This window comes from Plutella xylostella, chromosome 4 (genome assembly GCF_932276165.1).
Source record: "Plutella xylostella chromosome 4, ilPluXylo3.1, whole genome shotgun sequence".
Taxonomy (NCBI): Eukaryota; Metazoa; Arthropoda; class Insecta; order Lepidoptera; family Plutellidae; genus Plutella; species Plutella xylostella.
Genome location: NC_063984.1, coordinates 6,497,975 through 6,524,826, shown reverse-complemented (window position 1 = coordinate 6,524,826; position 26,852 = coordinate 6,497,975). Strand labels below are relative to the sequence as shown.

The window sequence follows — 26,852 nt, the reverse complement described above, 5'->3', positions numbered from 1 at the left end:
TGAATTGTGTTCTACAAGTTTATGTGAAGTGGCTAAGAGTGGCGTCTATCTCATGCCTATTCGGTTATGGGTCTAGCTCACTGGTTTTTCTCTGCCCGATAACTAATAGCACAAATTAATAATAGATTACTCAAACTTAACGAATATGTAGCTAAGGTGTTTATTAAAGTGTAAAGAATTATTAAAGTGTTTAGTACCTTTGTTTTGCAACCTTGCTTATGTTACATTACTAGTTGTCTAGTAGTAGTAGCAGCTATTGGAAAAGGACTACAAAAATGAAAAAAATAATTAAAATTATGTTTAAATTAACGAAATTGTTAAATTATAATCTTGTAATTTGATAAAAAGTGTTAAGTTTTAATTTCGTGGTATTTACACAATTTCAGTGCATTTGTATTAAATAATGTGTAGCAGCGGTCGCCGCTTACTGTGTATTGTTTGACCGCATGTGACCGATACCAAATAATACTCACCAAACGAAATACTTTTGTGCACAAAGTAAAATCAATACTGCACTTATGCGGCCTGACATCCCTTTCACATATATACGATACGGTGTATGTATATGTAGGAGTATGAGATTCGAGCTCACAGTAAAACTTTCCTGTGCATCTGCAAGAAGTTGAAGGATTCATTTCTCTTATCATTTTAAACTTACGTGTGATTTATTGAAAGTCCAGTAGAAACATTGCAAGGGTATACATACAGTATACACGTAGCTATGTAGCACCTAACGGGAGTGTTTTGTACGAAATACGGATGGATATGTGAGTCACAATGGGCGCCGGGAGCCGCGCTGTGGACGCCGCGCCGGGCGTTATATGGCGCTGGATGTGAAATGGTCATTTGAATATACACAATAAACAAATGACACTCCATGGAGTGCCCACCTCTGGACCAGGAACGGATTAAAACTGAATTAGGGTCACCAGTCCATTGCTATTCGTATCACATTTTACTTAAGTATTTTTATATGTAATTTTGACTATTGTACCGACCGTGCACATACATATATTTAGGTTCGAGTCTGCGGAGTTAAATATCTATGGTTGTATATTTTATCTCCAACCCCCCTGTCAAAAGTGAAGATTAGGGTAAAAACCCTCCAGTCTAGGAGGACGTCCTTATCCGGCAGTGGCTATTATCGAATGTGTGTTTCGGTTTAATTAAGATTTTTTGCTTGATTTTACATCTACTACTTCGTACCAGGAAAATATTGTAAGAGTTCACACCACTTTACCTTACGGACCCTTAATCCTATTATAAAACTCGTGATATTTTGTATTGAACTAGGCACTTTAATATTATGTAATGTAATGACGATGTATTCCAAAGAGCCATTTGGCGACCCTTTTTCCGGAAAAGTGAGTCGTGTGTATGCTACTCTACGTGTAGAAGCTACTTATATACAGGTCACGGAGCCTTTATTTATTACTGTTGCATTTATTAGGAAACATTGTTCGACCTTCAGTCTTTGATTCGGCGAAATCAAAGCGACAAAGCAATTTAATTACGGGGAACGCGAACACCGAAGAGCGATTTCCATTAAAAGAATAAACCTGCCGTGCCGAAGCTCTTTATTCTTTTTTACTTGGCGTCCTACAGGAACATTTCTATAGAAAACCCAGTTACGAATACACAAAAATATAAAGCCAAAAGTTAAACACGTGCGAAAAATAACGCGTTTTTATTAAGCCATTCAATGTGAAGTACTTGGACTGTTATTTTTTATGGTTTGCTAAATGACGAAACCGTAGTAGGTAGAGGTGGGTCCTGAATGTTTTCACAATAATTTGTTACAGAAACAACAGAAATAAAGCAACAAACGAATTTTCTTTTTCGTCTTAAATCCCCGCCATTGCAATATTCCAGCAGCCCAAGCGCTCATTAATCATAGCCATTACTAACCAAGTGGTACGCAAACCGAAAGTGCTACCAGTTGGTGACAGTTACGCAAAACAGATTCGCATAAGGCTTTGTTTTTGTCATCCCTGTTGCTAGCAGCCTCCGTTGTAGCACCTGTATTACATAACTATAGAGAATAATAAATATTGTTTCAGTTCCCATAAACAAACAGGGTTTGTGATCCGAACTTCAACTCTAACGCTGGCCGCCCCAGCGAGAAAGTTTGGGTGAGACAAATGGTATTTGTTTTAGAAAACTTTAGTTTCTATCTGTGACGATATATCTATTTATTATTGATGGTATTTGTACAGCAATCTAATGGATCTCTGTAAAAGTGTCAATTGGACCGAGATGATGACGAACGATGCACGTATTCTAAAATGGTGTGACATATTTGAAATTGTGTCAACACGGAGAGGGTTGCCGCCGGGGCAGGCGCGCGGCGGCGGCGGGCGCAGCGGAGGCGCAGTCGAGGCCGGACCGCGCGGCCGCCCGCAGCCCGCGCCAGCTACCTCCGTATGGATTATTCACCGGCAGCGAGCGCGAGCCAGTACGAGCCTCGCCGTCCCCGCGGCCGCTCCGTAGCGCTCCGCGTAGCGCGCTCCGCGTCCGTAGCAATGCGCTACGACACTACGGCGTAGCTCGCGTAGCCCGGACAAGACATGTTTGTATGACAGCCGCGCAACAAATCATCCCATGCTCAGTTTCGGCACTTGTGAACAAGTTCTTTGTATACTTATGTGATATTTGACTCTTCTATAACAGGTGTTTTTGTGTAAGTAATTTCTACAAAACTTTCTTACGCTCCAAAAGTTTTCTTTATGTTTTTCAACGTTACGTGTGAACACTGTGCTATTATAATGAATTGTTAGGCTATTAAATCGAGTGAGACCGAAAATGATATATGATCGTTCAAAGTTGAACCGCAAAGTACTTAATATAAAATTTCTATGAGAAATGTTTGGTAGAGCACCCAGCTTGAGCAGAGGATTAATCAGCACTACGTTTAATTAAATTTATATTAATTGAACATTATTTGAATTTTGATTTTAATAACGTGCAGGAATAACATTTTGTTTAAAATTCTTCTGGTTTAATATTTATTTGGGTAAGATTTAGTAAAGTTTAAACTTTAATTTCAGTAACGGAAACTAAGTTGGAACCGCATTTCACAGTTTGTAGTTATATAGATGGATATATAATGTTTGTTATTGATTATAATGTTACCTGCTGCACATAATTAACTCGTCTTGTTTATTTTGTATATTAGTAGCTATTAAATTATTGGGAACGTTAGGACCTAAATAATCTCGATAGTTTCAGTTTCAGTAAATTATCTGTAGGACCTGCTGGAGAGGTATAGCCAGTTGTGGCTGAGCACTGAGCAGGCCAATAAAATATTTCTTTTTATATTATAATACTCTTGGATGTAATAGACGATCGGAAGGCGCAGTGGTTAGTAACTGCTGACTGTTTCACCGAAAGTCCCGGGCTCGATGTCCGGAGCGGTACATTTCACTGCCTATCGCGCAAGGGAGTTTATATTAAACATGGCCGCAGTTTGAGTAGTTATGTTATTACATCATTTTAGCTTAAAAAACAAATATTAGTGCCGCACCTAGCACATAAATTTTTAAACATTATATAGGTATATATGAAAACTTACGTGTTAAGGCGTGAACGTCTCGTCCCACCATCGTACTTATTTAAAAACCTTAGTAGAAGATAGGTTGGAGTTGGAAATTGCTTTTCATCTGCATTTCATTAATTACAATTTGTTATTAGTAGTTATAATTATAATTTATGCATGGTTCCATTTTACTTTATTTCCAACGAAGGCTTTTTATTTCTTCTTCGTAAAGAAATTTATTAGAATTATTGTCGACCAATGTTACGGCTTTGCTGACAATAAAAATTCTCTTTGTCATTTTTAATTAGATCTTGAGTACCTTCGTACGATAACGATGGTAATGTTTAATATTTTACCGACTATTCCCGTGAAGTAGGGACCTTCTTCTTTATGCCCGCACCTACTCCAGGCCTATATGTCCAGGTATGAGCTGGAAGTATGAACCTGGTCCATCTTTCCAGTCGCCTTGCACCTTTTTTGGGATATGTTTATCAGGTCTCCGTAGTGTGTAGTACTGGCCCACACTAAACCAAAAAAAAACTAGGCTTGTCTATGGGCAGTTCAGTGACTACATAAATATGTTTTCACTCTTCTTCACTGAAATAATATTAAAAAAAAAACTGAATACGCCATTAATCCATTTAATGCATGAAAGAAAGCTCCTAGCGCACCTTTGATAATAAAACGATGTATTTATATATTATTTCCCCTTTGAATGCGAATGTTGTACACATACTGAATGATTGATATTGATCTATGAATGTAGCTTTTTGGGTCGTGATCACAACCATATTAACCATATTAACAGTCTGACTATACTGACACGAAGGTATTGGAGACTAGAATCAAGTCTACCTATGTAGAGTACATAGCGCGCGATTTAATGCATCCGGACCCTGAATCAATGAAATATTTGATTTGAAACCACATTTGCCCCACTGACTCGCCGAACTCTGCTGAGCGAATTGATAGGCTATGTTTAGTATATGTTTAACAAATATAATTTATCATGTTTGGGTTGTAATATGGGAGCAACACGGTAGTATATTTAATGGAACCTCGTGATGACCTTGGTTCCCTGGCATCGTAACGCGCCCCTTAACAGACTTTAGGGAGGTGTTCACTTCATTACGGTAGCTATGATGGTTAATTTTGGATCAACTTCGGAAATATACTGCTTAATTTGGTATACCAAATTTATTTTACAGAAATTATAATGACGATATCGTGTTATGGCAAAAAAGCTTGAAGCATTTAACATGATAAAGGCCTCTTTCCAGGAAGTGCCTAATTGAATTACAAAACGGTGGCGTATAGGAACCTTCCTAAATCGAATGATGAAATAAATAATTTTGCTCCAGCAATTATATGCAGGCAGCTTTTGACCGGTATTGCCCGTAGGCACCACTAACAATTAATCATGCAGGAACTATTCAAATTTGATTATCAAAATTCGTGAATGTACGAATGGATTAAAACATAACAATTGAATTGGTATGAAATATTTGGACGGAAAATATTCTGAATCATTCTGTAGCAAAATTAGTTACAGTTTTGTTTCTTTTAAAAATAAAGAAATGGTTCCTTTCATCAAAATAATACAATAAAAGTAAAGCACCTCTCATATCATAAATTTTTTCCACCATGCGTATACTAATAATCCACACTATATAGTATTTTTGTAGGGTATACTGTAGGTATGTATTATAATTATATTAGATACGAATTCCAGTAATCACTGCTTATTACTTACACTTACAACTCTACAGCCTGTTAACTATTTACGAAAACTCTCAACATTTTCGGTAATGTTTCGTCTATTAGATCCCTGTCATTGAACAGAACAAATCGCCCTATTTACGTTACCCTCAATAATTCCAAACTTGTTTTGTGGCCATGAAATAGACAACAGCAAGCAGCGTGTGTTTCAGAATACCTCACGAGAAAAATGTTTTCGGTTCACATTCTGTTTACATACACATGTAAATCCCGGGCAACCTCATATTCAAGTAAAGTAAAAATGAGAAAGATCTACACTGGAATTTTCTTAGAAATATGCAGTGGTATTCATGTAGAACGTGAGACTGGCCGTGTAATGCTTCGAGCAGCGCGTAGGGCAGGCGAGCCCTGGCCTGGGCGGCCCTGGCCCGAGCCCGCGAACCACTCGCCACCATCGAGATTATTTTTTCTGGGCGAGTAAGCATTTTTCTCGGCCGCTTACAAATGACCACTTCGGTAGAAATCTTTTCTCGGCAATTTATTTCCTTCGCTGTAGTTCTATATTCTTTTAACGGGGGTGTTATGTGCTCTAACAATGTAAGCCTATCTGACAGAGGCTGGCATTTATATAAAGGCACACGAAGGTACTAGAGAGGTCTGCTCTGCGAAGATAAATCTTTTCTTTGCATTCCTCGTGGGTTTAATGTTAATACACGTAGCAAACATTTCCCTAATGGAAGCTGACTCTAGCCTTAAGTATTATTTTAATGGGCATTTTCATACTTGGAGAATGAAATTAATTAATTACTTACTGTCTTCTTGTTTCTAAACGTATTATGCAACCTTTGAGTCATGAGTCTCATGAGTAGGTATTATTATACTTTTTCAATGTACCTATTACATTCTGTTAAGTTAACGTACTACTAAATCATACGTACTTTTCCAACTTTATTATGCATGTAAGTTTTGACAATAGATATTATTTCTTCTTTCGTCTTTCTTCCATTAGTTAAAATTATTCTACATATAATAATGCCAGCATAGTTAAAAAAATATCTTTAAATAAGAAACTGCGACAGAAGTAATTTAACGTGATCGAACCTACCCGTACTTTGCACTGTACATGGGTCATAAACCAAATTCGGACACACCGTATAAATTCGTCCAGTCACGAAAATCCCCCTTTAATTAAAACGGGGTCGATCGAGCGTCTTCAAGACCTCCATCTCCAGCGGCCGTTCCCGAGTTTTACCGACAGCTAATATCGCTAAACAGTCCCTGAGTCGTCATGTATTCGAGGGACTTGGGGATTATTGCACCCATCACGACTTGCTCCCTTCATTTAGCAAATGATTTGTGAACAATGGCATCCTTAGATTGCAACTAAAGATTATTAAGAAATACCTCGGCATCCCCGCGCACTTTGAGCATATCGTCTAGTCAATAATCGTATAGATGAGCATAAGCAGGATTTACCAATTTTCTTTCATAGCCCATTATCTTAAAAGGTAGAAAGCTAGATTGTGCATCTTCTTACATTTTGTATTTGCTCGATTCCGTTTAGAGATGTAAAGGTATATTGATGGCTCCACGTTATCGTTATCGCTACTTTTCATATCGGCAAACCCCCGGAATAGCTTTTCTCAAGTATACGTACCGCCTTCGAGTAAATGTCAATTCAATTTACTTCTGAACCGATGGATTGCCTGAGAAAACTGATTGCCGAACTGTTAGGAGCCTGATTTCGGTTATACTTATACAGGGTGTTGCAAAATTGGTATACTAAGCCGAAACCTACATGTGCAGCATGGTATATCTAAGCCCGAAACTGAAATCAGAATTTGGAAATTCGGGAAAAAAAAAACTTTTTCCATAGAAACTTTGTTGGTCACGTGACTTTTTACTATGGAAAATGACATATTTTTTTTCGCGAATTTCCAAATTCTGATTTCAGTTTCGGGCTTAGATATAACACGCTGCACATGTAGGTTTCGGCTTAGTATACCCTTTTTGCAACATCCTGTATATGGCACGCTTTAGTTAGATTACCTACTGGAAAAAAATACTAGACATATTTATTCAAAATAGCTAAATACTGTAAAGTTAAAGGTACGGATACTAAGCGATTATAAATACAGGGTGTTCGGCTCATAGACCTATATTTTCAGTAATAGAGAACTATGTTTTTATCTTTAGGACCATAATGCTATTATTATACTTCTTTTTCTATGCGTCACAATAATTTAGACGGTGTTCATCGCTATTCCCTATAAACTCACGAACATGTTTATTTAAGCATAATCCGGGCCTAACATTTTAATGAATTCATAAAAATAAGCCATGTTTTTGTAACGTAACCTTGCCAAAATTCTGGTAGCTGCTTGTTGTTTAATAAATATAAACAAGAAAACTTTTTGAATCTATTAATGTTTACTCAAAACCCCGAAACTTTCTACATACGAATTTAGTAAATGGAAGATAACATGACTAAAACCCAGCTTAGACAGTTCAGCACTAGCCATGTTGTATTTTTTAAGGATATATTGTAGTAAGTCCGATTGACTTGTTAGGAGGTCAGCGGGACACCTACACGACGCAATCATGTTTGTTTATCTCGGCCGCCGCCGCCGCCGCGGGAACATTCTTGTACTAACCAACCCACTTCTTATCTTACTCTGTCGTTTTATTCTCGTTCCCTACTAAAGTAATTCTTTGTTTCCAGTAAAACAAAAGTTCTTCTTCCAAAGCGACTTGTAAAAAGATTTTGAATCAAAGTTGTTCACGATACATTACCTCAGAAAACTACTTTTAGTTTTCAGAAACGTTTAAATTTTATTCACTGTACGAGAACTGAAAGTATCCACTAAATAAGGATTTAATGTGACACATGATAATATAATATGATTGTAAAGGTAGCGTAGTCTGCTTGAGAGTCCCGACAAAGGAAACTTAATTTAAGCAGAGATGAGACGCGTGCGCCGCGCTCTTCGGCGAGGGCGGGCGGCGAGGGCGGGCGGTGCAGGCGGGCGCGGGCCCGAGCGCCGCCCAGACATCACGGTGCTAATCCGCTACGTGCACAAAATGAACATTTTAAATTTATAACACGCCAAATATATAAGACCAGATTATTATTAAAAGTTAATTAAATTTCACAGGAAAATACACACAGGTGCCAGGAAAATGTCGTTATTAAAAACGTTATATTGAACCTTTAATATTAATGAAGTAACGTGAGCTTAACACTGATAAACATTATCTTACCGTTAACCCTTTTAATTAAGGTTGTTCGTGGCTTAGTCGCTCGTTTGTAGTGAACTTTGCAGAAAGAAACGACTCCCGCATCATTAAGCGGAATGTTATACCCTGAATCCTGTTTTCAATATGAAAAGAAGGCCTCATCATTGTTTCTTTCTGCGGTAATCCAGGGTCTGCATTATGAGGCGGCATCCGGCCCTCGCCTGCCCCGGCCCGCCTAAAATATAACCCAATGAAAATAAAGGGAAAACCTATTGAAGTTTCCTCATGATATACGTATGACGCAAATATTACCAGACAAAAATTATGTTTTTTGTGATTTTTTATAAATTTAACTACCTACATACTTATATTTTCTCCCTTTACTAACTTAACCATACCTTTTAAATTAAGGCAAATGAACTGTCTAATATTAAGCACAGCGTTTCAGTAGAACCTTATTTTTATGTGGCATATAGGTACTCATAGGTAACTGTGGTGCTACGGTAGCGGTACTCTGTTGCACCTGACTCATAAAAAATACAAATATAGTCGCACCCCTGTGACTATCAAGGAAGGCAAGTGTTTGTGCCTTACCCTTATTGAGATTCATGGCGCAATCGCAACTATAACACTCGCCTTACCCTTTGTGCGTATTTAATAAGGAACTAGGGACAACAGAAGCCTGCTATTAAGTACGTACATGTAGCCACATATGTTCTTTTAGCAGTGTTTGAAAAGGGGATAGAGGGTCCGAATTAATAACGCTTTATTAACTCTTGTTCTACTTCCTTTGTCTAGCCCCTTTACCGACCTGACTCACTCGCTGTCGAAGTGGATCCCATCCAGTAAAGAGCAGTTGACAAAATGATTAATTCGGAACTAAATTCGGAAATGATAATACATTTATATTCTTACTATTCTCTTTATTGCTTTATTTAACAAACATATGATATAATATTATAAATATTTATAGATAATATTATTTTCTACCATATTACTTGTACCTACAAAAACTCGTAACTTTTCAAATATTCTACAAGCCCTGTTGGATTGCAAAAGGAGAACCTTCATACTTTTTGAAGTTATCCCGGTTAGATTTTAACTAGGCTCCTCTAATAAGGCTATCAAGTTTGTCAAAAGTGAGTACCTGCATTTATTTCATAAAGTTTTCCTTAATTCCTATGTACTTTACTCCCTTGCGGGGTAGGCAGAAGTGAATTGCTGCACGTTTTTCGTCCTTTGGATCGGGCACAATCAAGTCACGAAAATATATAGTTTAAATAAATAACATGTGGCCGGGAATAGAACTCGGGACGTTCAACTCAACAGTAGATGATACACTCTTTTCATAAAGAAATTATTTTTCTGCTTCCATATTTTTTACTCGTTGCAATTGCAACGGATCCAAGACACGATTTGAGAAGTGCAGGATCAGAGTCGTGAGCACAAGTTTCGATCCTCCGTTAACGTTGCGTATCGTCAACTGTCACTGTCAAAATGTAAGGCAAAGTTAGTTCCAAAAGTGACATTTGTTTTTTCCATATGTTAGGTGAAATTTCACCAATCGCTAAACGTATTTAGTAGCCTGTCATACGTCTGTCAGTTAGTACAAAATGTATTTAAAATTTGATTTAAATACGTTTAGCGTTTGGTAAAAGAGAACCTTCGTGTAGATTCGAAAATAGTATCGAATCCTATGCTCGCGACACAGTAGAGCGATCCGGAAAAAACGAAGCACATTCTATTCGATAGTCTATTCGAAAGTGCTGTCAACCTGTCAACAACAAAATGGCGGTGTATAGATTTCATTGACAAAAGAATAAAGAGAGGACATGCCATATTAACGAAAAAAATGCGCTTACCTAAACTTTGGTGTCAATTAAAATGGCGGCTTTTTTCTTGAAAAATGTAAACAAACAAATTGTTTGACAGCTGAAGTACCTTGTGTTTGGATGTCAATCTTGGTCAATCAACATGGCGACCGATCGCAATGTTGTAATTTTAGGCAAAGACAAAACAACTGTTGTCCTTTTTTACGTACGATAACACCAATAAGTTAAAAACCAAAAGAGACGACGATATATTTTTAAGTACAGATTTTTATGCCAAGTCCTCTTTATTCTTTTGTCAATGATAGATTTGCGAAAGTTTGACAGCTATCATTCCATAGGTCATTGTCAGAATAATATTATGTACTCTGTGGTCATTCTTTTCGAAACTCATTCGAAAGGTAAAAAGTGTTTGAAAGTGCTGTCAAGTTGACAATAGTCGCACTCGCATTCGATTCTATTCGTTAGCTCGAATTTTCGTGATACGGGTACAGGATCACGTAACCGACAAACGAAACTTAATTACACACAACTTTAGAAGATAAATCAAAGCTTTTTATGTAAAGATAGTATGAATGTACAATGATACACACATGTTCAGATGGAGCGACGAGCGCGGCTGTGAACATGGTCCGGTGAGCGCGGCGGCATGCTGCAGGTGGAGAGCCTGAAGCGGGCGTCGCCGAGCCCGTCGCGCGCGTCCGTGCGCAGCGAGGGCCGCGGCGGCCGCCCGCGCGTCATCACCGTCAACCGCGACGCCGCCACCATGGTGGACGCGCGCGCCTGCGAGCCCTGCGCCGCGCCGCCGCCGCCGCACTTCCGCTCGCGCACCTTCAGCGACGGCTTCATCCGCAACACCAGCCTCGAGCTGCTGCTGGGCGTGGACTGCGACGCGTGCCTCGCGCTGCAGCACCAGCAGCGCCGCGACCTAGACCTGGTCTGCAGCTGCGACGTCACGCACAACGACTTCGTGAACTACGGGCGGGCGCCGCGCGACCCCGAGCAGCGCCCGCGCTCGCTCGACATCTACCAGCTCGATCGGTTCAAGCGCGAGCCGCCGCGCCCCCGCCTCGCCATCGGTGAACACCGCAGTCTCGACAGAAAACACACCAAGAGCAAAGGGGTCTCCAATTATCTTTCGAAACAGATCATATCGTACGATCCGACTAATACCCTAGTACAGAAGATTAAACGGAAGCTATCCAATTTAAAAAAGATTAGCGGAGATACGATATCGAAGAAACATCAGAACGCGCTGCAGCTGGCGGACATCGCGTCGGGCTCCACCGGCTCGCTCAAGAAGCTCTCTATGCTGTCGCTGGTCGACAAGTCGAGCCGCCGCGTCAACAGCCAGAGTTGTATATTCTCCTCGTCGTCGCAGTATCAACTAAAAGACGATATGAAAACGAACGCGCCTACTTATGCCAATTTTTCCGGTAACTTGGACCAACAATGTTTAGAGAGATTGCGAGACTGTAATGCCGAGACGAGTAGGAGGACTCCGCAAAAGTTAATTAAAATGCGAAGTTTTGATAACAACGAAGATTTAGTAACTAGGAACTCTGTCGGTATCGAGAAAACAAAGTTCTCGACTCTAGATAACCGCAGTCGGTGTCGAAGCATGCGTCGCCAGATGTCGTACAACGAGTTCCCTCTGTGCCGCGAGCGCTCGCTGGTGTGGGAGGGTGAGGAGTGCGGGGGCCGCGGGGGGGACGAGCCCATGGACGAGGACCCCGCCTTCCTGGACCCCGAGCTCATGATGCACTGCACCTGCGAGAGTGACCACGACAAGCGGATACCTTCAATATTCTACGACACTCACGTAAGTTTGACAACCTTATTCTTGCCATGCTTGTAAATGGGTGATGTGTTTGAGTGTGTGTTGTCGTGCGCAGGGCAAGAAGCGTCCGTCGCCGGCGCCGGACGTGACGGAGCGCGGGGCGTGCCGCGCCTGCAAGCCGCACTGGCCGCCCGCCTCCTCCACCAGCCACAGCTCCACCACCACCGCTAACTCTACCAGTAAGATATTCAAGTATACCGTACAATCAACATAGTTATGAGATAAATGAGGTAGCACAAAAGGAATCTCCTCGAGCGTCATATTACGTTACGTTACGAGTACTATATTATAGAAAGAAAGAAAGAAAGAAAATTTATTTATTTCTTACACACACAGAAACAACACATACATTATAGTTATTTATAATAGTTTCATCTGGCTGACACCTAATCTGACAGGCTAATCTTTTCACAATGGTGGCAAACCTTCCTTCCAGCTCTAGTGTATGACACCAACACGCTAAGAGGAACAGAAGAAGCTTTCAACAGAACAAATACTTTTTTTACTGTAAATGTTATCAATAATTACGACCAAAGAAATTAAATACGTAAACAGTATTCTTCTTCTTCTGATTCTATGCTTTCGACGTTTTTCCGGTTATAAATAAGGCAGATAATTTTATGTCTTTTGTTATGCCATAAACAATAATTATTAACATAGAACAACGCCGAATACCTAATAGAAAGGAGTACCTACCTACTTATGAAAATCACGGTAATAAGATAGGAGTCACCATTTTAACGCTAGAAATAAACATCAAATTAAATGAACAAACCACAAACTCGATACAGGATCTGCGCTGAACCTAGCTGTAGTCAAGTATAGATGTTACATATCAATTAGTGAGTGGTATTGCGGAAACAAGCCGGGCTATCCAACTACCGGGGAGGGATCCCATTCCCATCGTCGACCGATCTATCCGCTTTTTGAGTCCGTTTCCTTATCTTATCGGTGGACAGACGAAATTATTCCATGTTCTATATTCATTTTAACTCTCTACGCACAAGAGGGTTTAAACTTGGAATGCTTTTGATAAGGCTATTCTTGCTAATCATCAACGTCGATTCCGGAGAAAAGTTTTAACTCTAAAGTCATGTCTTAACTAGCCACTTCTTATAATTTGTCTATATTAACCAAGCCCCAAAAATGCTGTTATGACGTAGTGTAACGTTATTTACACCAATAATATACCAGATTGTTATAATCGATCTTTTTGATCCATAAATAAATTATCTATACATGCTAAATTAGGTCTGTAGGTACCAATTAAGGTACCTACTGTTATACATTTTCATATCCGTAAATACTAATGTGCAAAACAATTCTTAGATATGTTATGCGCCAGTAACTGACGTAGAGATTTCTAGAGCAAAGTTATACAAGAAATTACTTTTTCCCTTCAAGATGCACACTAATGTACAGCAGATTTCTTGTTCCTTTTACGGTAACCGGAAAGCGAGTGATTAATATGTGTCGGATACAAAAAAGCCATTAGTATACCTACGCGCCGGGTATTGAACCGTACGGACATTACTCCCCATTAAAAGTTTGTTACATTCCAAATATAAGAGATAAAGCCACAGAGTTAAAATTTAACCTAATGGATCATAAAATACTGTTCCTAATTTGATTCACAACAAGCTCTGTCGGACGTATAATCTATTCACTCATACATATAATTAAATTCCGCTCATTATTGCTAGCAAACGTTATATAGTAGTTAATACTGAATAATTTCACGGTAAATTATACATGGAATATGTACAGACATGTTTATTGTATTTATAAGTTCTTAAACCTACCTACCTAGCATACATTAATAGAACATAGCTATGTAATATTATCAATTCTAAGCAGATTTCACCCCGCTCCCTATTTAAGATGTAGCAACATGATCCATTTGTTCTGAAATGAACTTAGTTGTGCTACAAGTTGTAGGTACCTTTAACAACCTGATCTCTTTGTTTCCCAATATTAAATTCACTTCGTTAGTCACAAGCCAAAAGGCACACAAAACAATTTGGGAGCTCGTAGTTTGATTCTACTATTTCAATTTCCAACAACATCAATATTCGTGCCCCGCATTGATGCCGTGGCCGCCGCTGCACGCAATATTTAATCTCCTGTTAGATCGTGATTCCATGTCGACTGGCCCGTCACTAAATGCTTAATCCAGAGGTTTCATGTCAGAAACCTGTCAATGCAGATTAGAATCGGAATAAAATATGTATTTTCAGATTATCAAAGCTTTCAACGGGGATCTGAAAGGACAATTATTTCCTAAACGATTTATAAAAAGTTGCAAAGCTATCCCTTTGCGAATAAAAAGTTCTTGCTCCGTCATCGTCATTTTCTGCCCGAGAAACTCCTTTACCAGCTCATCGATTCAAGAAGATCCATAGATACTGCGGGCTAGTATTAAAAGGGTTTTTAAAAGACGTAATCGGACTGGGCGAATAAATACCTAAATGATTTAGTTTGAGTATAAAATTATCATATTATATTAATCCTTCGAAGTATAATAGGTAATAATAAATACCTTTATAAATCTTGTATCGTGAACAATCAGTCTGCAAACTTTAGCTGATAGAAGTTTGAAACTTTATTATAAGAGAAGTTTTTATTCGGCAAGCCGTAGCCGGCAGCCAATATCGAACTCTCGAAATTGATACAGCACTGATAGTGGTGATTACTTGGCGAGACCGCCTAGGTACAGGTAGTCCATGATAGAGGATGACCTACTGACCGATGCTTATTGGACTTTGTCTCGGAATATTGGGTGCATTGAATAGTAAAGCTTTAGAGGTGTTTTGTTCACGAGCAATCGCCTTTTCAGTTCATATTTTTCCTTTGAACCTTATATAGAAGGAGAAGTGTTTGTTAGTGTATATATTCTATGATGTACGTGTGCGTGTGTGTGTAGGGATGTCGGTGTGGCACCGGCGCTGGTGCTGCGTGGCGGTGCTGGTGCTGGTGGCGGGCTCGGCGTGCGTGGCGGGCCCGCTGGCGCTGCGCGCGCCGCCCGGGGCGCCGCTGCACGAGCGCCTGCGCCTGGCCGACCGCCTGCTGCACGACACGCCGCTCGTCGACGGACACAACGACCTGCCCTGGAACATACGCAAGTTCCTGCACAACAAAATCAAGGACTTCAGGTACTTGTTTACCTCATCAAAATTCAGCCCTTTGTCTCCTTCCCCGAAACTTTTACCTCGCTTTAATTTTATTTTGCGGAGCGCCCGGCGCATTGTTTAAGTTTCAAAGTTATTCCGAGGCGAGCGTTTATTGTGTTTGGCGCAGGTTCGACGAGGACCTGCGCACCATCTCGCCGTGGGCCACCAGCTCGTGGAGCCACACCGACCTGCCGCGGCTCAAGCAGGGCCGCGTCGCCGCGCAGGTACACATCACTCATTTCGACCCTATTGTTTTAGGCCAACCATGACAAACAAGTCTATTCAGTATTCATCTAGACGATGTTGTTTTTGTGCAAAAATATTTTCTTGGGTTCCCCAATCTGTTACAATAACGGGCTTTTAAATTGTGCCATTCAACTGTCTACAGCACAGATATAAAATTATGTTCGATCGAAAAATAGTTACAGATGCGACACTCATTTATATTCCGATAGCGTGCCGAAGTTGTAAGTAAGTCGTGCTTGATATTTTAATCTGTTTGTTTGTGAGTTCCGCTGACGTGTGTGTGTGTGTGTCAGTTCTGGGCGGCGTACGTGCCGTGCGACGCGCAGCACCGCGACGCCGTGCAGCTCACCTTCGAGCAGATCGACCTCATCCAGCGCCTCACGGAGCAGTACCAGCCGCAGCTCAAGCTCTGTACCACCGCCGACGGTAACCACCCACCCCACCGTTACCTAGCAACCACGCTGTAATATGTGCCCGTAGACCTTTCCAGCTATTGTCTCATCACATGACAACACCACAACTATGCGCTGACTACGCGCTCCTCACACCGAGCCGGAAATTAACGAAACATATCTCTCCGTCCGCCCGGGCACCCGCCGCCGCCGCCGCCGCCGCCGGCAAATGCTTATTGAACTTTTAGAAGTGCTATGCATTTTTATAAAACTTCAGTGTGCATTTGAATAAATAACACTTTCATAACTGCCTCAACGATTTTATAACAATAGCCACAATCTAGAGCGAAAGGAAAATAGGCACTGAATATGGCTCTGCTTTTAAATATAACGCTGTGTTACGTCGGGGCTGGATTTGCATGAAAAAACGATTGTCTTGACTGTTTTGTACTGAATTAAAAAAATCATAGCGCATCCCTAAGTGGATAAAATTCATTTACTTGGGAGTCTTCCTTTTTCCTTCCTGCTTGGTTTTGTAATTTAAATGAGTCCTATGAAAATGTGAGATCTTTATAGCGCACTAAACGATCGTAAAGTCGTTTTACGAGGTTTATCAGAAAATGGAAACCACCTTTTAGTGTTGAAGTTAGTTGGAAACTAATGTTGTAGGTAAGTTCCGAATTTCGTTTGCGAGACCCTCCAACAACGGGCGACGGGGCCGCACGATTTTACATTACTGAGATGACGAGCCGCGGTGGCCGCGGGGGATTGCAAGAATTATGTGTATTCGTTTCGCAGTAGACAGTATTAAAAATTATTCTCATGTCCTCATTAACAAGATTAAGTTTTATATTAATTATTGTTTTAGTCCAAATATTAACATTGGTGGAAGTTGGACTACATGTCGAGAGTACTATGTCCGTGGACTTCACCAACAACTACTCAACAAACAAATCAAATTGATACGACCGTTTAGAATAGACATATAATACTGTAATTAGAAAATTTTAGTATTACTTTATGATATTCAGCTAGGTTAGACTCATATCAAGTTATAGGTTTAGTCATAAAATTTTTGTGATGATAGGATGTGTTTAAATTTTCATAGTGAATATAAAAATACTCTATCAAGTACTTATTTATGATTGGATACTTACACATGTATACTTCAAAATAAGTTTTAATTTTTGTAAATTGTTTTACTTATTAAATTGGTAGTATCGAATGTAAGATTTAATAATAACAATAATCATTTATTGATACCATTTAACAGAGGTTATAGCTATACACCCGACCCCGCGTTCTTCTATGATAATAGCTATATAATACCCTATTTCCACATCTTAACTCTCTAATAACAAGAATAAATCAAAGCTCCTCCATATTTCCCTACTAACGAATACATTTCTATCATGTACTTACTCGAAGAACATGTTTCTATTAAATAAATCCCACTTACCGCACAAGGAACTCCCTAAGCGTTCACCGCTCTCCCTAATCCGCGACATTCACTCGTGACGAGCAAAGCCTCTCCCCGCAGACATAATAGCGGCTCACGCGAACCACCGCATCTGCTCGCTGGTGGGCGTGGAGGGGGGCCACGCCATCGGCGGCTCGCTGGGCGTGCTGCGGACGCTGTTCCAGGTGGGCGTGCGGTACCTCACGCTCACGTCCACGTGCGACACGCCCTGGGCCGAGTGCGCGCAGTCCCCCGACAAGGACAGGACCGCTGGACTCACGCCCTTTGGCAAGGTACGTATTGAGGAGTCGGCGTAAGCCGTGGTAAAAGTTTGCAGAGTTCGGCAGGGAAATTCGAGCGCGATACAACAATACAATTCGTAGCCGCGTAGCGTCGTAGCTGCTACAGCGCTACGAAGCTACGTGCTACGGATTGTCGTAGGCGTAAAATATTATAGGAACTTCAGCCACATGTACGATTTTTTAGCTTTTACGAAATATGCTAAATAATTTTATTGTGATATTTACAAAACCTAGGTATTTTTTCTGATACTAGAAGTCTAGAATATTAAGTTAATTGCTAGATTATTAAAGTCAAGCAAAGTTGTATGTAAGAAAACATTTATTATTACAATTGATCGTATGTAGAGATTAAATACAAGCACTGTATTCGCACACGTACTTAGCTGTTTATGTTCCAATCTTATATTGACGTTGAGCGGCGAATGTGTGTTCAGCTAACACACGCGAATTGCTGCAAATTAGTTTGCAAGCTTGTAACCCATTAACATCAGCGTAGCTCACGCAGAAACTACAGCTTGATAGAAAATCAATTCACCCTTCGAGCTCACACGGCCGCGGCCGGTAATTATACGTATAGGAGTAGGCGGCGGCAATGTGCCGGATGAAAGAGAACTCACCTTATACAGTTTTTGCGCCACGTTAACTAGGGAGCGGAATAAGGTCGTATCGTTTAAGTGTCACGTCACATGGCCGCGCCGCCTTCATCTTTCACGACACTGGCATCTGCCGGCCCGCTCGCTGCTATTACTATAACGGGATTACCGGGTAACTTAATTGCTAATAAATCATTAAATACAAAGTATACTGTCAATATACTTAAACCGTACGAAGGCCCTCTTTTATCCCTCATTTAGTTAATGCCCCATCTCTCCTTATTCTATCCAGTTTAAGACTTTCCTTAAGTCTTATAAGATTAACAGAAGTTGTTATCTCTTTAAGGAACTGATTCTATAAAGGGGCCTCGTTAGGAGTGGATTTATGGTCGCTCTAACTGTCCGCCCGATCTTTTTATTTGAATCTCTTTTAAATAAATAAACATCGATCGTCCCTTGCAATTTAGTTGCGGGTCCGCGCGGCGCTGCCGTGACTGGGGGCCGTAAACCAGCGAGCGCGGCGGGACCGGCTCTCGGCGTGGACTATACAGGGTGGCGGACAGATTGAGACGTCTGGCGGGAGAGTGTGCCATAATCATAAACATCCTGTGGCTCTGCAATATTTCGCTTTGTATGAGCTCGCCGGATGCTCGCGAAGGAGTTTCTTTGTTTCGCGAGCAGCGATACTTTTCAAAATATTTTCTTTTGTTACGACCACTCACTGCGTGTAACGTAACGCAAAAGCACAGCGAGCGTGCTTGCAAATCGGAGGCTGTTTTTTCAAGACGTGCATATACATTATACAGCTATTAAGATTGTACGTGCAACGTGCACTGTATGCAGTGTGTGTGGGTACATGGAGGCATATTAATGCGAGGCTCCGCTCCGCCGCAGTGGGAGAGTGCGGCTCGCTGCGGCCTTCTTCAACACCCGCACGATACCTTCATTACGTGTACCTACCTGCCCCACTAATGATTATATCGGTTTTTAGTAGCAATATAAATAGGTTGGACTGCATAATACTTAACTATATTTTGATTTTGTGGTAATAAATTACCTACTTACTATTTTAAAATAGACTGTACAAATTATATTACCTAGAGGTACGTATTCATCTTGACAGTCTTATTTATGTGTGTATAAGAAACTCGTATTTTATGTCGAGATTTATTGATTTCAATTTGGAACCCGCCACAAAAATAAAGCAGGTAATTCGTGAAAGCGAAGGTAAAGCACTCAATTAATTCAAACAAACGCGAACTTAGCAGCGAGAACAATAGAGAATGGCTTGAATAAATATTTCAATACTGGCTGCATTCGCGGCGGGACTCAATGAGCCGCTGGAGTTTCGGTACCACATATTAATGCGTAGGTCTACTTATATTAGCCATAGCTCCCGCGAGATTGGACGAGCGACGGCCTGGCGTGTAATGTGTTATTTAATCAGCCTTTGTTCTCGGAGCCGAGGGCCCTTCAGCCCGCCACTGTTTGACGTTGAGGATTCCATGAATTCCGTTGTAGCGCGTCATGACTCATGTATCATCGTTGAAGAGGGCTTAACAGATGTAGGACATCGCATTTCGGTAAAATTTAATAACAATAAACTATCTCGTTTGTAGTACTGTTCCTATGTGTCCAGCGATCGGGTGAATGTGTAAAAAATTGGTGCCTCTATTTTAGGTGGTGATAAAGGAGATGAACCGGCTGGGCATGCTGGTGGACCTGTCGCACGTGTCGGAGCGCACGATGCGCGACGCGCTCGCCGTGTCGCGCGCGCCCGTGCTGTTCTCGCACTCGTCGGCGCGCGCGCTGTGCAACGTCACGCGCAACGTGCCCGACCCCGTGCTGCGCCTGCTGGCCGCCAACAAGGGGCTCGTCATGGTCAACTTCTACACGTCTTTTCTAACGTGCAAGGACACCGCCACCGTCAGGGATGCTATAGGTCAGGGTACAACAGTGCACATCGCTTTGAGCGGTCACTATATAAATCGACGAACGAACGAGGATTGACACGCAATCAGTACGATTAATACAGCGAGCGTGTACCTACAGCTCGTTCGTTCCTACAATTACTGTAGTGACCCCCCTGTAACTCATTTACCTTATCTTATTTATTATTAATCATTTCTTTAGAAACGTAAAGTGAATGAATGAATGAATGAATACTTTATTGACAGAAAAAATATGTAAAGTATACATAAGTTGAACAATTAAATAAAGAATTTACATTGTTACCTAAACTAGGCTCATCACCTGTGCTTTAGATAACAAGCTCTTCCTTTATAACTTAATAGTAGGCACTACAAAGAGTATTACAGTGTATAATGAGTTTATAATATTATATACATTCATTAGAGAAAGTAATTAAAAACAAAAGTACTAATAATACAAGGACTTACAGTAAAAACGTCCACATAAATTAAATTAATAAAGACTTACATTACTAAATAATATTTATCTGTTTATCTAATTTTCCAAATCGAAAAATCAAAACAATTTCAACACACCCAAACCATACCAAAAGTGACAAGATCAACCGCGGAGGGGGGAAGATAACAATTTTTCCGTTTCGTCATAATCGAGAGAAAATAACCATTTAATCAAAACAAATTTCGCCTCAAAGGAATTACATTTGTAGATGAAGTGTAGCCTATTTGCTAGGTTGTACAGGAAGCCAGCTAAGTAACATTGGAATCTGTGCACAAAAAATTTTTTATAACTACAAGTGGAAAATATATTAGATGAGCGACGTGATGAACAAGGTTTATTGAGGGACAGTGGATTTAAGAAAACGCGTTTATGAGTTCTAAGAATAGTGTGTATCTGTTTAAAATTGTATAAAATAAATGAATTCTTAGGCTCAGTAAAACATTTCCTTTTCAGCGCACATAAACCACATTCGTGACGTGGCCGGCGTGGACTGCGTGGGCCTCGGGGCCGGTTACGACGGGATTAATTAGTAAGTTTATTCCTTTATGCCGTATAACATTCCCGGTTTATTACCAGGCAAGCCTACACTAACACCTATAGTCCGTCACAATTAAGTCACAATACGGGCTCAATCAAATATTCATGGAGTAATTACTCTCGCTCATAATTCATGATCTATAGGGTGTTGCAAACGAGGTATAGTAATCCGTAAGAGGGTGACTCTGCTCGTTAATGTCATAACGAACATATTTTGGAAGCTCGTGGAATACAGATAATTATGTGATCGCCATAGTAAAAGGCAAGTGACCAACAAAGTTATTAGTCTATAAGCAAATTTTTTTTCGCAAGTCTGGAATAAAAGTTCTTAAGAATGACTTAAAACCCTTCCTTCATTGGAAGGAGACCCATGACCCATGCAGCAGTGTACTTGTGCGTAATGGGTCGTGATGAAGAATGACTCCTTGTCACCCCTTTTCCGCTTTTTCTAACCTCTTGTATAGCTTTTGACCCTTGTGATCCCTCCTCCAGCACGCCGCAAGGGCTGGAGGACGTGTCGTCGTACCCGCTGCTGTTCGCGGAGCTGATGGAGGAGGGCTGGAGCATGGAGGAGCTGCGCAAGCTGGCCGGCCTGAACCTACTGCGCGTGCTGGGCGCGGCCGAGCGGGTCGCCAAGGAACTCACCGCCTCGCAGGTACGGTGTACGATGGGAAATTTTTGGATGATAGTGTTTTTTAAGTTTGTAAAAATTGCTTTTGTTAGACGAATTTTATCGGAAAACTTTATATAGTTCTGAGAAGAGTATAAGTGAGCATTTATATCGCACTTTGAGTACAAATAAATTCCTTAAAAATGTTGTGCCAGACGTATTACATACGTACATAGGTACTTAGTCCACTATTGTTTTTTGCGATTTCTCATGAACGCATTTTTTTAGTTAGGTCGTTACTGTACTAAATGTGTGACTTGCCATGTATAGTCTTATGTTTAGACGGAATGCGGGGGAGAGTTTCAACTACGATAACACTCCAGTGTTGTTATGATATAATATGTAAAGACTTTTCAGCGGGTCTCTGATTGTTTAATGATGACAGGTGACGCCGTACGAGGATGCGCTGCCCCGGACGCCCGACGCACACAACTGCTCCAGTCAGGACCTATAAGTACCACGCTGGTGAAATTGTTAGTTAAGTTGGTAATGGTTGTATAGATACATGATAACAGTGTGCAGAATTGTTCTTTCAAGAGACAAACATAACTTTTCAATTGTATTTTTTATGTTGATTAATACACTTCTCACGTATAAAATAGTAGGTAGCGATTGTCCGCTTACAGTTGAAATGAACTGAAATATCGACCCTTTTTAACAAGCTCCTGGTGGGCTATTACCGGTGAAATGCTTTTGTTACTCGTACTTTTGCTTCACGGCAACCATTGCGTAGAATTTACTTAAAAGCCGTTATTTATGATCTCGATATTTGTGACCCGTCGCTTCAATCATTTAGTGGTATAAGGAACTATGGTTAGTGTGTCTTGTACTATCCCAAAGCTAAGCTAGTTAAAGTTCAGTATCGATTGATACTATCAATCATAGCTTTATCCAAAGACCAACTTAGTGAATTATTATTAGCGTAGGAGAATTAGTGAAAATTTTGATAAATTTTAATACATAAAACTTACATTATATTATGTATCTATTATACATAGATATACTATTGCAATATTAGACCCTATGATGGAAATAATAGACGGATCTTAAGACTGAAATGTTTTGAAAGTAATTTAGTGTACGTTATGAATTATAAGAATATTGGTAGAGACATTCTCTTATTCTATCTTAAGATGTGTTTATTATTCCTTTATTTCAAATTAAGGAGTTAGTAAAATTTTCTAAAACCCCTGTAGTACCTGCGAAACTTTAATTCTTCTTCAGAGTGTATTCTTCGAGACATATCCAAATAGGTACTTACGTAATAATAATATTAATATTTGTCTATCATTAAAATTCAATTTCAATGTTAATAGGATTTGTATTTAAGTAGAGATTGAAATTAAATGTTGTTACGTTATTTTGTGAAACAGTTTAAGTATGTAATTCAATTAGAATTTGTCTCAATAATTAATTATCGAGAGGTTTACTATATTTGTTGGTATTTACATGTTTTAATCGATATATCAATTATCAAAATGTACTTAGCTTTAATTTGGTAAGTAGGTAAGGTAACAGAAAATATTATGGTAGGTGGTTTGTTTCACATTTACGTACAAAAATAAGTTAGGTTTAAATAATAGCTCTATTATGATTACACTCAACGCCGTCGCTTTTTTCTTAAAGACTTAAGTTTTTTTTTTAATTATCTCTTAACTAAGTTATAGAGCTTGCTTCTAAAATCCACTGATAATTCGTTATACGCTTTTTATACTAAATTCCTATAACTACTTACCTATATACCCAAGAAAAAGCACTTATTTACATAAGTACCGCCGAATATAAAAAATTCTAAAGAACGGCCACGTATCCTATGGAAACGTTTGTTTTTCATTTATAACACTAGGCACGTATTTAATTCGGCCATGAATTATACGTAACTTGAGTAAAATTCACCCGTTTACGAAACCGGCAACAGTCGTTCAATCCTATCCTACTTCCTAAGGGTCCTTAAATTAAATTGGAAAAGACGAGAGATCTTGCGTTCTTGTCTAGTGGTCGGTGGCTGCCTGTTTGCTACAATTGTGCCAAAGAAATCGAGAGATTTTTATAATAATGCTTTGTTCTTAAAACTTAGTTGTACTAGGTATACAAGTAATTGTTAAGTTTACCTTCCGTTAATGTTATTAACTAGTTAAGTATTAATTTTATGAACTCTAGGTACTTCTATAGTTACCTACCAATTTGCAAATAGCTAGGAAAAGAATACCCACTGATAAGACAGCAATATATTTAGTGTAGGTGGGTCCAATACCTATACCTACTCTGCTCGTACACATAGGCACGATATGTCTGGGTTATTGTCACAATAGCTAACTCGTGAATAGAGCGTGTTCTACATAGAGGAATATCCACCTACCAATTTTGAGTTTGTGCCAAAATTGTATGTTGATCGAGACAATTAACTGGGTTTGTACCTATTGTGTAACTTATACGTTAAATGTCGATATTTAGTAGTAAGCGCAATAGGTACTATTGCCTTAAAAATCTTAATAATAATACAGATTTTAGGGAAATTTGGTAGATTTTTTAATGTATTTATTCTATGCTTGTGAGACATTTGTATTTTAAGACCCCGAAATGCAAAAATAAACCAAAAATTTCCTACAGCATATTTGTTTTATTTCTTTCGCTAAGAGGTTAGATTCGTTCTTCTGAAATTTGTTATATCACTTTACTTACTTACTACGAAATCCTTGATTATACCTACCTAAGAAGCTCTGAAGGAGGGGGACTCCCGTAAAATAGGTAGGTATAGGTATTTTTTTTATCTCAAGGTAAGTAAGTTTTCGTGTAACTATACTAAGTGTAAGTATACTAGTAAGGCTATCACCGTCCCTCTCTACTAGTCTTTACCCTTGCACTCTGAATCTACAATAAGTATGTATGTAGTTGTAATAAGTTATTTTATGAAATTCTCAACAAGTTAGCGTAGTAGGTTAGGAACTTAGATACTTAGATAATCCAAATCCTAACTTATATTATAAATGCGAAAGTAACTGTGTCTGTCTGTCTGTTACGCTTTCACGCCAAAACTACTGATCGGATTAGAATGAAATTTGGTATACAGATGGTCTAGACACTGGGAAAGAACATAGGCTACTGTTTATGCCGGAATTCCCACGGGAAAACTTTCAAAGGCAAAGCAAAGCTCGCGGGAATAGCTAGTCGTAAATAATACATACAAGTACTTAATAATTAATCATAGTATCTAGGATGTCTAGGATAAGTCATACTAACCATTATTTAGAACACAGTCAAGCTTATTAACTTACTCTAAATTTAGAGTAGGTACCTACAATAAGCTTGACTTGACTTATTTGGTTTATATCGTTAAGGATATAAACCTAAAGTAGGTAAGTATATCCCTTCCAGTATCCACGAGTCCAAACCTTAAATTATTAGATTTATTTGTTATTATTGAAAAAGTATAATATGTAGCTAGCTACATAGGTATATAACTGGCATAATATTCATAAATCAGCAGGTAAAAAACCTTTCGCAATAAATTTCATGAAAGTGAGTTACGACTTTATTCGATTAAGTACTTTTATACCTACTTTAGTCGCCTGAAAGTTTTCTTTCTTCTGCTTCTGTGCAAACCTTCGTCCATCGTCAGGCATTGGATTAATTAAACTTTGAATTTCCATAGTCCAATAAGGTAGGTTCTCACAATGAAAACAGTCAAAATCGGGTAGCTAGCTTGCGTGTCACCTTTGACTACCCCGTATGTATGTATATTGTAGGTAGGTATGTATGTATGTATAAGTAAAAACTAAAATTTATATTAAAAAGTCTTTGCAAGAATCGCACTCTTTATTTTCATGAATATAGAGGGGCTGTAGGTAATAAAGATAAGTATACTAGAATTAGGTATACAAGTTATTTTAAAAATATCACTAACAACACTGGGTGTTGCAAAAAGGGTTTGGATAAGGACAATGAATAATACACTCACGGGCAATGAAAAAGTTCCATTCACAAAATGCCGACATAAAATGACCTAAATTTTATCAATCATTTAATTTTATTTTTGGGCTTAGATATAACATGCTGCACACGTAGGCTTCGGCTTAGTATACCCATATACCCTTTTTGCAACACCTGTAGGTATAGGTAAGTACAAGTATTTGACTACCCACATAAGTACAAAAAAACTTTATAAGTAAAAAAAATATAGGTACCTACCTACAAAATAAGGTATTTTTAAATCTTGAGAAAGGTGTTTACTAAGCATAGTAAAGTTTACTTATTTATTAGTACTTAGGAGTTTGTGAAGTTCTTTCCATTCAATGATTAAAAATAAGTCACTGGTTCTATTAATGTTAATCAGTCTTATTTTTTCCTTGTATTTTCTAGGTTTATATGACTTGCGAAAGGTGGCTGATTATTATTGTATGCGGAAAGCTATAGATTGCATCCAGTGTCGTGCTTTGGAAGAGCCCTAGGTCCAGCAGTGGACTGCTACAGGCTGATGATGATGATGATTTTTTGGTAAGTTAGTAACTAACGTAGCGAATAAGTACTTCTTAGTTTTCCCTACACATCAAAATGAATCTACCCTAGAGCAAAACTATTAAGTCCTGAAAACGGAAGTGGATTCTAACTAATTGTTACAGACCGTATATTATCGATGAATTAGTATTATATTTACTAAAGGACAAATCCGTTAAAAAGCCATAAACGAATGGTATTTTATTTTTAAAATGTAAGTAAATAACTGATACTGATAAAAAGTCTTTGCAAAATCGCACTCTTTAATGTCAGGACTTTATAGTTGGACTGTACGTGCTAGTTTTTTGTTTCTAGACCCATGGTAGACCCCCGGTTTAGTCTGTGCGTTAATTCTAGTTCAGCCATTCAGGACAAAGGTACATAATGTACATATTAGTG

At 39.3% G+C, this 26,852-nt stretch overlaps 1 protein-coding gene across 1 annotated transcript; it reads left to right on the top strand.

Moving 5' to 3' along the window:
- The first annotated feature begins 10,914 nt into the window (after positions 1 to 10,914).
- On the top strand, positions 10,915 to 24,561 carry LOC105386179. Its single transcript, XM_038120905.2, has 10 exons — positions 10,915 to 12,142; positions 12,216 to 12,339; positions 15,084 to 15,312; positions 15,458 to 15,554; positions 15,870 to 16,002; positions 17,509 to 17,720; positions 20,003 to 20,264; positions 21,206 to 21,281; positions 21,782 to 21,944; positions 22,345 to 24,561. The coding sequence occupies exons 1-10, from the start codon at positions 10,970 to 10,972 to the stop codon at positions 22,411 to 22,413; spliced, it is 2,538 nt and encodes an 845-aa protein (XP_037976833.2). The 5' UTR covers positions 10,915 to 10,969; the 3' UTR covers positions 22,414 to 24,561.
- Positions 24,562 to 26,852: the final 2,291 nt, after the last annotated feature.

Excerpts from the sequence above, each read along its gene's own strand:
- LOC105386179 (XM_038120905.2), top strand. The coding sequence starts at position 10,970 with ATGCTGCAGGTGGAGAGCCTGAAGCGGGCGTCGCCGAGCCCGTCGCGC. Across the intron at positions 15,555-15,869 it reads AGGGCCGCGTCGCCGCGCAG|TTCTGGGCGGCGTACGTGCC; the intron begins GTACACATCACT and ends TGTGTGTGTCAG. Across the intron at positions 17,721-20,002 it reads GACTCACGCCCTTTGGCAAG|GTGGTGATAAAGGAGATGAA; the intron begins GTACGTATTGAG and ends CCTCTATTTTAG.